Source organism: Python bivittatus, unplaced genomic scaffold, assembly GCF_059951505.1.
Source record: "Python bivittatus isolate LINGU-HERP-01145 unplaced genomic scaffold, Pbiv_v1 ctg000020_np1212, whole genome shotgun sequence".
Taxonomy (NCBI): Eukaryota; Metazoa; Chordata; class Lepidosauria; order Squamata; family Pythonidae; genus Python; species Python bivittatus.
The window spans coordinates 68,402,099-68,415,975 of NW_028277030.1; the positions used below are offsets into that span (position 1 = coordinate 68,402,099).

At 39.8% G+C, this 13,877-nt stretch overlaps 1 protein-coding gene across 1 annotated transcript in view; it reads right to left on the reverse strand.

Moving 5' to 3' along the window:
- Nucleotides 1-300: 300 nt before the first annotated feature.
- Nucleotides 301-13,877, reverse strand: part of TMEM244 (transmembrane protein 244) — a 28,366-nt gene continuing 14,789 nt past the window's right edge. The window contains exons 4-6 of the mRNA XM_088150919.1: nt 8,105-8,230; nt 1,984-2,028; nt 301-807 (exon numbers count right to left, since the gene is read on the reverse strand). Of these exons, the coding sequence (XP_088007045.1) occupies nt 713-807; nt 1,984-2,028; nt 8,105-8,230 (266 nt within the window). The 3' untranslated portion in view covers nt 301-712. The remainder of the gene's footprint in view (nt 808-1,983; nt 2,029-8,104; nt 8,231-13,877) is intronic.

Below are 13,877 nucleotides of genomic sequence, written 5' to 3' on the forward strand. Positions count from 1 at the left end.
GATCTCCAATAGTTTAGGCAGAGGTTTTTTTCTGTTTCTGTAAATTCATTCTTTTAATTCAGGATGGCAGGGATTGAATGTGAACATTCTGAATGTAGAGCATGTGCTTTACACCTAAATTATAGTTTTTCATCTGCTACCAATAAAGCATAATATACAAGGCATTGCAACAACTTCATTAATTATTACATTTATATATAGGATACAGAGATCTATTAATGAAGGAACCAGAATATCTGAGTTTATATTAATATACTTTTAAACCACCTATTAATGGCTGTGGTAAAGATCTGTACCACTGTAAAATGTTTGTTTTAGAATGAGGCTATAGTGGAAAAATCTACTCATAATGGTTAACACATTCTAATATGGATTTGTCAGTATTAATTTTCTACACACACACACACACACACCACTCTCCCAAAAAATATGGCGAGAACATTCATAATAATCTAGCAATTATAGACTAAATTCATTATTATGTACTGGAACAAGGCTTTACCTTTAAAATTTCTTTCCAGATTTTATCAGGAGAAAAGCTTATTAAGCTAAAAATAAAATAAGTAGAACATTTACAGAATATAAAAAGATCCCTAAACAACACCAATAATAATAGATTATGGAAGTGTTTCTGGTTCTGCTCTTCAGAAAATTACATGCTGATGCAAACATATTTTGTCAAAAGGATAATGGAGACACTGAACAAAATATTTCAGAAATCATCAAGAACAGGATAAATAAAATTGTCTTTGAACAGGTAAAAGGCCAAACACTGACCACTGCAAATCATTGAAATTAGGCCAGAACCTATAAAAGAAGGAGGAAAAAGAAATTCTATATTAGTGTACATAGCACTAGTAAGAATGCATATAGACTGTTTGTTGTACTGGACAGAAGTGTGTTTCTTATTTGGGGTATTGCCTTTTTCTATTAGTTTTTAAGGGGCTTCTTCTTCCTTTTCAGGTTCAGGAAGTAAAATTATGGTAAATCTTCTCACCATTTACTTTATATCCAGCTCTTTTCATTGTGAAGTATGCCTGCAGAAGCAGTTCCAACAGTTACATTATAACCTTGAGCACAGTCAAGAAAACCTTGATAAATATGTTTGGCACATCCACACTATATATTTAAATTGCTCTTTCTTTCCGGGGAACTCTAGGATCTTAGTTCTGATGTTTGAGTTTAGCCTGTGGCCTAAGTATTTGTACCTGAGAATACTCAGCATCTTAGCAAAATAGAACTCCCACCCCTTCAAAGTGGGAAGCTGTAACTGTTTATATAGAAACTTTATGCGTTTGGTATAAAACCAGGCGCAGACAATTTATCTGCCATTATTCTGAACAGTCTTTTTAAATATAATTTTGCATTCGGGTAAACAATGCAGGATGAACTTCAGAACATCCCTCATTAGATATCTAAAAAGGTAATATTTCCCTTTGACCAACTCAGTTCCTGGAGACTTTATGGACACAACCTTGTAGTTTCTTGACAATATAAAAGTGTATTTTTTTAAACTTCCTTATCAAGATTGTAGCTTTGGTTTTCTGGTGATCTTCCATCCAGCTACTAATCAAATCTAATCCAATTTGCCATGTGAGTTATACATTCACATCCAATATCAGGACACAAGTATGAAAGGCTAGAATTTGTATTCTGATGTTGCAAAGCACATTTTTTCATCAGTGTGGTTTATACCAGACACCTGTGTCTTTCTTTCTATGCAATTTGAGCTCTCAGGAGCTCTACCATTCAATAAAATGTCAAATATATTTTGTATAAATATATATTTGTGTGATTTATGATGGAACAACCAAGCTCAAGATTACAGTTACAAATAAAGAGATAGGTGAAGATATATGAATTGTCTTGTTTCACTATTATTTTTTTTTTGGAATGATATACTTTAATAGAGTGACATTTCCTAACTACCAATATTATAGATTTACTGTTTGGGATGATAAAATCATAATTGTTTAAACATACCTAAAGCTGCCCACCAGTGCAACATCAGTGGAAATTCAGCCATTACTGTAAAATGATAAATTATAATTTACTTCAACTTTGGAAGGGAAACATCAACATCAACATCAAAACATCAACTTTAGAGGGGAAAAATACCCCTAATGAATATAATGCCATTGTGTTTATAGGTCAATTTTAGGAAAGAATTGGAATTAAAAAACTGAAGATAGTACATTGCTGTTAATTATCATAGTTCAAAAACTATATTGATAACATTGGAATAAAATGGAATGAATCCTGAAAAATGTATGTCTCAGTGCAGCTGGGAATATTATGTGTCTGGACATTATGTGCCTGCCACTTCTAAATTCAAGAATAGGGCCCGTATTACTTTCTCTGAACCAGATGTCTGCTCATCCTCCTTTCCTACTAAAGAGTTGTTCAATGGGAGTTTACACCCAAGGTATGCTTGGTGATGGCTGCATTTTTGGTCTGGTCTTCAGTCCTGATCAAATGCTAGCCAATTGCATTCTGACATGTGCTGAGAGAGAGAGTGAGAGACTATATATTTCAGGAGATCTTTGAGAGTTCACAGAAAACTCAGTGGTGTTTCAACAAGGATAACCTTCGGTCCAAATTATCTCAATGGAGCCCCCACTCTGCTGCTGTTTAGAAGAGCTGTGAAAACCTGGCTCTTCACCCAGGCCTTTGGTGAGGGAAACTAAGACCCCTCACTTCATTGTGCTTGCCATCTTTTATCTTTATCTTTTATCTTTTATTTAATTTTTGTAATTTCTTTGCTTGATTGTTGTGAGCCCCCCAGAGTCATGGAGAGCCAGGCAGCATTAAGTTTAATAAATTACTGTATTATTATTATTATTCAGCTAGGACATCTTTTTGCTTTGACATGTGGTCTTCCTTTAGTTCTGCCCCCATTAAAGCACATTTAGGCTGAATTCACACAGAACCCTAAGCCAGAATTTTTTTTAAACAATGATTTGTTCAGCAAACCATCAATGGGAGGGGAGTCACATGTCACATCAAACTGAACCACATTATGGCTGAGCATTATATGTGGTCTAGGCATCACCCTGCCTCATAGAAAACAATGGACTCAGGAAAAAAAGAAGGCATGCCAATAACTATCTCTATATTTATTTACTATATCGCAGGGAGTTTTTATCAGCCTTTCCCAACTTAAGGCCTGGGCGGAGATATCTCAGAAAGTTGAACAGGGTTGGGACCTAGTTAGTACCTGGAAGGGAGGCCACTAGGAAATATCAGGACTGTAGGCTAGACTGGGAAGTAAAAAATATTCTGGAAAAAGGCAGTGGCAACCTCTTTCTTCATTTTTGCCAAAAACAAAACCAAACCCTGTGTGTCTGTTTATCACAGTTTATGTTTACTCTATTCTTATTGCTCAGGATAAACAAGGGTACTCTTCCCCATTTTTTGCCCATGGGGTTGGAGAGAACCTTTTCTTCCGCACCATAATCCTTCACTATGATCTTTCTGTATTAATTTGCTCAAACCTAGACTGCAGCTTCAACAAAAAATCCTGATATTTCTTCCAGCTTTTGGGTGGGTGGAGCAGACTGCACTTAAACTATTTTAATCATGCTTTTCTTGACTTGGAAAGGGATATTACTATGTCATCACTTTAGACCAGTGTTTCTCAACCTTGGCCACTTGAAGACATGTGGACTTCAACTCCCAGAATTCCCCAGCCAGCCATGCTGGCTGGGGAATTCTGGGAGTTGAAGTCCACACGTCTTCAAATGGCCAAGGTTGAGAAACACTGCTTTAGACTTTAATTTTTAGACTTTTCCTATCCACAATGAATAGAACAATGAGGTGTTATGAGAAACCTTCAACTATAACAATGCTCACTTTCAGATAGGGAAGGTTACTCTGCTGAATACTTTTCCCATAAATCCATAGTTCTCATAGTCTAGCCAGAGAAGGAAAGGAGAATTATCAGCCTCTGCCTATGAGAATTACAGAAGAAGCCTTTTGTGGGGTGTCACAGGTTCTTTTTTAAAACCGTACCCAATTGGATTGACCCAAACTCAAGAGAGACACAAAAGCATTGGACCTGGACAGGTGGTTCCTTTTATATCTCCCTATAGAAGCAGAACAAAAGGATAATAACGATAAAGACCTCCACAACAAGGACGGTATGCCACGGATCTTCATAAAGGATTTTGAATTGGTTACAAGTTAGAGACTCCAGTTCTGCCTTGAATTACTTTTCAAAAGCTTTCCCCATTCTGCTCTGGATTCAGGGATCAAGACAGTCTGCCCAAGTTGTGAGCATTGCCTTGATCACAATTGAATTGAAGAATACAGAGCTGGTGCTGAATTTGCTCGGCTTCCGGTGAGATGGCGACGCAGATGCCTGCATGTATGCGAGCCCCACCTGATAAATGTTAATTTTATTTTATAAGCATTGGGAAGGAGCTTAAATGAAGTATACAGCGTTAATATCAGTTGTAGCTTCACTGAGACAAGCCAAGTGTTTGTAGAAGTGTGGTATGCTAATAACAAAGAATGTAAACTAAAAGTGGAATTTATATCTCCCTATAAGGGTTCGGGAGATGTTGTATTTTGTAAAAACTAACATATAAAGTGATATGCGAATGCTTCCTATATGCTACTCTATTACTATCTCTATACAATTACTATGATAATTGCTATTGCAATATACTATTACTCTTCAATTACTATTACTATGACAATGTTTATACTATATACTATTACTATTCAATTACTATTACCTATTACTCTATTGTAATTACCTATATACTATGCTCCATACTATTACTAGTATGCAGCAACGTTTCTTTCTTAAGTCTGTTTTGACTTGTCCCCCCTCTCTGAGATTTCTTCTTCTTTTTCTGTTAATAGCCAGCATGTAGAGCTCTTGCACCTTTTTACATTGTGCTTTGTCTTGCTGGGATTAAAATATCTGTTGCGAAATTAATATATCTTTTCATACTTTTTCATACAGAACACATGCCTTTTCTTCCTGCAGTTCTACTTTCCATTTATACATTCTATTTTCCTAGTAAACAATCAAATTAGTCATGCTTTTCATTTCATTTCTTTTCCTTGTGCATGCATGAATAGGCTTCTGTTTAAACCATGTCCAGGTGGCCCTCATTATTCTTGGGAATGCCATCCCAACATAAAATTGGAGATAATAGAATGGTGAATAATGACAATGTGAGCCTGCTGGAGCCTATTCTTGTCCGCTTCCTCCCATTATAGTTGTCTGTGCAATGTACTTGTACAGTATTTGCTCCTCTTTCTCCTAGCACGATCATGGTGGATGTCACTAAGTCAGCCTGCGCAAGAGTCACCATACTCTATATTCACTGGAGAGAATAATCCTGCTCAAGCCACACTGCTCATGGCTCTCCACATGGCACACCAGCCTTCATGCATTTTCACAATCTCAGTGGAGGGGGTCTCTAGATCATGTCTCTGGATCATGCCTTCAATGGCGTGTGTACAGATTGCCATGAGCAGCCTCCATGCAGTGCCAGCATCACATGGTGTAGCCAAAGGTCACGGCAGCATAAGTATCCAGTAGTGTAATTGAGAGGCTGTCTACCAGGACTGTGAAATAGTTACACGGAGCAGAGAAGTCCATGTGAGCCATGCAGCACAAGCTCTGCATCATCAACTGAACTAGTTCCTCCAACGTTCTTCCACAAGGAAGCCCTATGGAACCTTTGGATTGGGCTGACTCAGCAAGATCTGCCATAAGCAGGAGAATAGAAGGAAGAACAGGTACAGGTGCATTGAACAGATGACCTGACCATAAGCCTTGTACTTTATGCACATGCAAAAGCCTGCCTGCATACCTAAAGTAACCAAACCAAGGCCAAAACCCCAGATACATGCTAACTTTATCTATCTATCTATCTATCTATCTATCTATCTATCTATCTATCTATCTATCTATCTATCTATCTATCTATCTATCTATCTATCTTACAGTCTGGTTTCTAATTATCAAATACAGATAGACAAAACTGCAAATAATGAAGCTGTGAATAGGAGACAACCTGTATTCAGAATGAAAATACTTTTTTCTAAGCAAATACTCACTAGTTACCATTCTCATTCATTCTTGGGTACCTGAATGGCCCAGTCACCTTTTCCATATTTTTTCATCTCATTCCCACATATTCATGTCCCCTAATGGAATACATCTTTTTCTCCAGATTATATTCATTCACAATTTTGAACAATTTTTCCAAAAATTCATCCCTGGAATGTTTCTATTATCAACAGCCACTAGAGTAGGACATGCAATTATCACCAACCAATAAATTCCTATTTTCATATGGACCCACAGCAACAAATTCATACTTTCTCACTACATTTTAGCCCTTTTATTCATAAGTAAACCTACACCTTCACTTTCTCATATGTATTCATCAACTCTTCTCTACAAAATTCTTCATCTTCATTCAGATCTATTATATCCTTCCCTTTTCTCTTAATTGCATATAGACACAGAACATAACTATTTTTCTTTCCTTTCATATTCATGCTCTCTACCATTCACTCCTCTTACATTCCAAGTCATAATCTTCTATTAGCCAAGGGCAGTACACAGGGACCTCTACCACATATCCTGGCTTTGCCAAATCAAGGTTTTCATATACAGGTAATCCTCAACCTACAACCATTCATTCAGCAACCATTCGAAACTACGATGGTGCTGACTGAATGGTGGCTATGACTGGTGCTTGGAGTTCCAGCCACCCCAGCATTCCTGTGGTCATGTGATCGTGATCAGGGCACTTGGCAACTGACTCGCACTTATGACCAGTTGCAGCACCCCACAATCACATGATCACCATTTGCAACCTTCTCTGCCAGCTTCCCCAGAAAATCAAATTGCTGGGGTAAGTCTCCCCCACCTGTGCAGCCTCCCCCAGCCCTTCTGAGCTTGTGCCACGCCGGGCACTCTTGCACCCCCATGCAACCTCACTGAGCCTCGCTGCACCTCCCTTGCACCTTCACCCCCTTGTGCACCCCCTTGTGCACCCCGACTCAGCAGCAGCCACTTACCTGCCTTCCAGCCTGCTTGCAAGCTGCCTGGGACTACCTGCCGGCTTCCCCCACTGACTTGGTTGTGGGAAACCGGCAGGAAATTGCCTTGCCTAATGACTGTGGGATTTGGTTAATGACAAATCTGCTTAGTGATGGAAATTCCAGTCCCAATTGCTGTTGTAAGTCGAGGACTACCTGTAAAGTTTTTTAGTAAGATAGAGGAGTTATAGACTAGGTTACTCAGCCCCACATGCAGCATTCCTTGCTAATGATAAAGACAGTACTGGTCAGTTTTTCTGCTTTTTTGGCCAGCATGTCGCAAGCACAACCAAAGCCAATTTTCATGCTATTCTGTGCAAGCTAGAGCCTCTAACCTAGAAATTACCTTGCAAGTCAACATACTGTCACCCACATCCTGCCAACTCCTGACATATATCCAAGAGCATTAACTCAACATTTGCTATAACTTATAGTCAAATTTTAAAGCAACACTTATTTTATTTCCATGTGCAGTATAGCAAACGTCAGCCAGAATGCTTATGTTCATTACGACTGACCTTTTTCTCCTTCAGCAAAGAAAAACTCAAAAGCAATTAACGTTTTGAGTTATAAAAAGGATAAAAATCACATAATTATGTTTAAAACTGACAATGGAAAAAGGAAGCCTACCCAATATGATGATAATTGTGATCTATTGTAATTCAATTGTGTGTATGTGAATGTGTATATTAAAGAAATATACGCATATTAAAGAAAAAGCTCTGGCCAGAAAGCATGGATGATTTTGGCACATCCTTCCCCCAACCAGTTCAACTAATTTGCAAAAGCAGAGCAATGGGCTGTCCTGGCTAAAGATAATAGCAGTTGCAATCCATCATATTGGAGCTGGCCAGAGCTGTCAGCATTGTTTGTTTCTTTTAACCTACCTTATATCTTCAATAAGAAGCTGAGAATCGAAGGCAAGATAAAGCTGACAACGTGGCTATGTGTATGGGTGTCTACAAAACTGGTTTCAAAAATCATCAGCTATCCTTTTTCTCAAGTAGTGTTATTTATTAAGCAATATACCTACCTGCTGAAGTGACTGTGATGTGAATGACCGTAACAGTTATGGCATAATCCCAAACCCATTCTTCTACAACCAAGGCAAAGAGCAGGCCAGAGATGAAATAGGCTAATTCCATTGATACTATAAGAACTAGAAACACAGAAATACATTAAAGCAATAAAAGGGATCTTTTGTCCAATGCTTTCTAACTCTACGTCTGCTAAGGTTCCAAATGTCAGATTGCTGTTAAAGATAGGAGCAGACTGGCAATGGTATTTTATCCTCAATCTGTAATGTAGTCCTTGCATGGATGATGGCAGATGGCCAGCACAAAATCCTTCCAGATCAATGTGTATGTTTGTCTTTTTCACAAGCTGTGATATGGATATGTAATTTTAGACTGAATTTAGTGATTTTACCCCCACCTTCTATTTAAATAATAATAATAATAATAATAAATGGTAATGTATATAACTACAACTACTGCTGTTTTGGGGCTTTCAGTACAATCTGGACCTCTGCCCTAAGGTCTTTCTCCAGTGGCACCAATTTTTAAAAGTAGGATATTAACTACCGTATGTCACTGATTAATGGATATATGGGGGATCCATGGAAGTGATATATTTATGGTATGTCAGGACATTCCATCATGCCACATGTTCACAAAGCTGCCTTTTCTACTGATATATCTCTTCCCACCCCCCACCCCCCCAAACTATTCCTACTATCTGGGAGAATAGCAGGTAGGGTCTGCTTCATTTTTAAACCAAATATTTCAGAAGTTATATTTTTTAAGCAAGGAGATATGATATGGAATGAGACAATTCTGTCCCAGCATCATCTACTGAACTGTGTCTGGACCAATGTGTGCACTAGAAAGTATACATCAAAAAGCTACATAGCTGACAGTATAGGAACAAATTCTTGCCTATAGATTTCATCACAGCATTTACCACAACATTATTAACTTTCAAAATAGTTATTTTTTTATAAAGGTAGAAAAATGTCATAATTTTTACTCTTCCTGCTACCCTTCCCCAAAGTATTTAATGTAGTCCTCTTTCTATCATGATCACAATTCTATTACCCACTAAAGTAGTTTAAGGGCATATTGTTACTTAGACTAACTTGAAGAAAATTAACTTAAAAGTGTACGGATTTAAATATTGCCTTGAGTGGTTGGTTCTCTGTGGAGACATGAAACAATCCATCTTATTCTCCAAAAAGCTGATCTTTCATCATCCAGAATCAATACCAGTATCCATTTTACTTCAAGAATGTAAAAGCAGGTTTTCTGAAGTTCAAGAGCAACCCTAGTTTTTTAATATCCATTTAATCATAGCTGTTCTCAGTGAGCAGGAAGTTCTATAGAAAGAAGGGCAATATTATTTTCATTTGTGTAGGATGCTAAGAATTGTATCTCTAATTTATTCTTCTGACTTTCAACAGCTGTTCTGCTCATTACTCTAATTACTCTACTGCAGTCCCATAGATAAGCCCAGGGGTTCACACATCTGCAACCACAGCACCTTTGAGGCCAGGAGAAAGGAAGAAGTAGAGAGTGCAATATTCCAACTAATCATTTGCTCCTTTAATTTCCAAGATTTGGCGGGGGGGGGGGGGAAGAAAAAGGAAGAGAACTCTCCTGGCCAATCCCCAAATGCCACTATTTTTTTTAATCCAGAAAAACAAACAAATGCTGTTCCACTTCACTGAATTAAAAAAAAAAAATCAGTTACCAACTAGTAACATCTAAAGGAATCATCAGAGAGAGAGAGAAAGAGAGAGAAGCAGAATGTAAGGCCAAATTAATTTTAGAATTAATGGCTCCTCCTAAAAACACATCCTTGAATGAGATCTTGATATCTTTGCTCCATTTCATTGTCATGGTGTACATTTTACTGAGGACGTCACAGTGATAATAGCAGGAAGAGATATGAGACCTTATTTAAATCAGTAAAAATCTTGAAGAGCTTAAAATCACGAGAGTTTGAAATTCAAAAATCTTATGGCATTCTTTGCTTCTGATCACTCTGACACCTACAGCAAATTGGTTTTGTTCTATAGTTATGAAAGGCAGGAAAACAGCTTTTTGAAACTATTATTAAATCAAAACTGAATTTCTCATAGATTGTCTATAATCACCATTTCCCTAACATAGTTGTCAAGTCTCTTTGCATTCTAACCAGATTAGAAAAACTCAAGTTAGTTGACAGATATAATTAAAAATCTATAATTTAAATGTTGGTTTACAAGTCTGGAATCTGGAATTTTGGCACAAATACTAGAAGGCAATCTTATACACTGGAAATGTAAAGGCTGATAAGGCAGGAACCAGCAGTTCCCAGGCACTTGTTATGTAAATTAATCTTAGCTGCTTCCCAAGGCTACTCTAGAGAGTGGCCAAGTATCTGTTCACTCAGAAAACTGTGAGGAAACAGCCGTGAGTTTAAGTTCTGGAGTACTGACATGACTTCTTTGCACCACAATGGGCAATGAATTGTGTTAAGGCTTCCCTCTTGTCTGCAGTAAAGATTTTAATCTACCCAAGTCATGTCTGAGAGTCTTCTGTCAAGTCAAACCAGGAACTTTATTTGGTGTTAAGTGTCAGAAAAGCTGTGATTTACTGCCCAGCCCTGATGTAAGGCCTGACAGGAAAAGTATAAATTGTTGCAGATTGTACAGTAGCTAAGAAAGGATCCATACTCTGGAATACTCTGAAGAATGCAAAGGTCAGGACTGATGGAGCAGCTATTAGTGTGGGTAATGTGATCTGAAAGACAGTTCACAGATAAATTAGTGGCTGAACAGAATGCAACTGCTCAATAGTGAAAGTTGCATTTACGTGGATGTTGATAGAGCATGTCAGGGCCACAACTGATAACTGCTTTAGCTAATTTTATCATGAAGCACATTGAGGGAAAACTGGTTAGTGATTATCTGTGGAAGCCTGTACCAACGTTAGCATTTTCTATGTGCTGTGAGTTACCACAATGAATGACTTCAGGAGATGCCACTTCAGTTATTCGTCTATTGGGCTAATTACTTTCATTCCCATTAGATAACCCTCTGGTCTTTTTTTGGGTGAAATATAGTTCCCTCAGTGGAATACCCTATTGGCAGTTAGGTATTAATGGAGCAAGTAAATATTTGGGCTGATGCAGACATAACATGAAGCTCCTACATGGTATTGTTGGGATTTTTTTTTTTTTTGCATAATATGAACCCACTTATCATCATTAGCAGCAGCAGCAGCAGCAGCCAGGCCACTGGGGTTTTTTTATCTGAGGGATAGATGCCAGAGTAGGATGGGGGAAAGTATTTTGAATGCCACACTGATTTCTAGAAGTATCAGGATTCACAGATCAGCTCTATAAATTGATCTCTGATTCCCAAGATCTCCAATGCAGGCTTGTACTTGGCCCTGCAGAAATCAAGCATCCAAAATGTTCCAGCTCCCAGGCTTCAGTTTCTTGGCTGCAAGATTTCTGAGTTTGCTGCTTATAGTACTTTTTTCACCGCAACACGTAAGAAGCCTTTCCTCAAAACAGACTGACATCTGCATTAATAGACAAGAAATAATAATCCTGCTGGATCAGCCCAATAACTAGTCTAGTCCAGCATTCTGTGACACAGTGGTCAACCAGATTTTATTTATTTTATTGGATTTGGACCCGTTGCAATCAAAAGACAGTTGGCGGCTCAAGTATAAGCATAAGAAAACAATATATTGTGTTCACAAACCTGGACATGAAGGCAATAGCCCTCTACCATTGTTGCTTTCTACCATCCAATATTTAAATGTGTATGATTCAGGTGACAGGAAATTGCCATCAAAACTATTAGTCATGGATTCATAGAGGGTCCAACTTTTCATGAATTTGTACAGTCCCCTTTGAATGTGTACGTTGGTAGTCACTGCCAGTCCTAACAATTAGCAAAATCCAGTTTAACTGTGTTTGCAAAGCAGAGTACATTAACTACCAATAGTTTAACCATTCCTTTTATTTTAACAAATGACCTGGAATTCCAACACCATGAGAGATGAAGAAGAACACTCTAGTAACATTTTTCATGTTTTGCCTGATTGTATATGTCTCTATTATGTTTCCTATTGTCTTCACTTCAAGCAAAAGCTCCAATCTCTATAGTTTTTCCTTGCTCTACCACCATCCCACCAATTATTTTGGTTGTCCTTTTTTGCATCTTGCTGGCTCTGCAATATTCTTTTTAAGTAGCCATGTACAGAAGAGGCTTTGGTCCGCCCTCTCCTCAAGAAACCGTCGCTAGACCCCACCCTCCTGGACAATTTTCATCCAGTCTCCCACCTCCCCTTTTTAGGGAAGGTGGTAGAAAAGGTGGTCGCGCGGCAGCTTCAGAGGATCCTGGAGGAAACGGATTATCTGGACCCCTATCAGTCAGTATTCAGGCCTGGTTATGGGACAGAAACAGCATTGGTCGCACTTTTAGATGATCTCTGGCGAGAGCGGGATGGGGGGAGTGCATCCATCCTTGCTCTTCTTGACCTCTTGGCGGCTTTCAATACCATCGACCATGGTATCCTTTTGGGTCGGCTGCAGGAGCTGGGGCTGGGTGGCACAATGTTGCGCTGGTTCAGCTCCTTTCTCCAAGGCCGAACCCAATCGGTGTTGATAGGGAGCGAGAGGTCTGGCCCCCGGCCCCTACTTTGTGGGGTGCCACAGGGGTCAGTACTGTCACTGCTCCTATTTAATATCTACATGAAACCGCTGGGTGAGATCATCCGGCACCATGGGGTGAGGTATCATCAGTATGCGGATGATACCCAAATATATATCTCCATCCCAGGTGCCTTAAGTGACGCTGTGACTGCCCTCTTGCGGTGCCTGGAGGCTGTGGGGGCCTGGATGGGGGACAACAGGCTTCAGCTGAACCCTGGTAAGACGGAGTGGCTGTGGATACGGGGAGCCTCAGGATCTAGGAGTTTGTCATCTTTGGTTCTTGACGGGGTTGCACTGCCCCAGACAGACCCGGTGCGTAATCTGGGGCTTCTCCTGGACTCACGACTCCTGCTCGAAGAGCAGGTGGCAGTCGTGGCTAGGAGGGCCTTTGCACGACTTCGTGTCGTGCGGCAGTTACGCCCCTTCCTGGATCAGGAGGGCCTCCGCACGGTCACTCATGCCCTGGTCACCTCCGGGTTGGACTACTATAATGCGCTGTACATGGGGCTACCCTTGAAGAGTATCCGGAAGCTACAGCTGGTACAGAATGCAGCGGCGTGGACAGTTCTTAATGCCCCTAGGAGGGCACGTATAACACCCCTGTTGCGTGAGCTGCATTGGTTGCCAGTTTGTTTCCGGGTCCAATTCAAGGTGTTGGTCATCACCTTTAAAGCCCTTCATGGCATGGGACCAGGTTATCTGAGGAACCGCCTCGCTCCGGTCATCTCAGCCCGCCCCACTCGGTCCAGCAGAAGGGGCAGGTTGCAGACCCCACCCATCAAGGAATTTCGATTGGTGGGGTCTAGGCAGAGAGCTTTTTCTGCTGTAGCGCCCACCCTATGGAACATCTTGCCGCCTGAGGTGCAGTGTGCCCCCTCCCTCATGGTCTTCAGGAAAGAGATCAAATCCTGGCTCTGCCAGAAGGCCTGGGGGCCAGAGGGGGGCCCGCAACTATGGAGATGGCTGGTGGGGTGAGGGGTTGCCCCCCCCAGCATCTTACAGGTTTTTTAGGGCCAAATTATAGGAGGTTTTTAGGCCATTTTTATATATGTTTTTAACTATTTATAGATTATGTCTATGTCTGGAGAGTCCTGTGT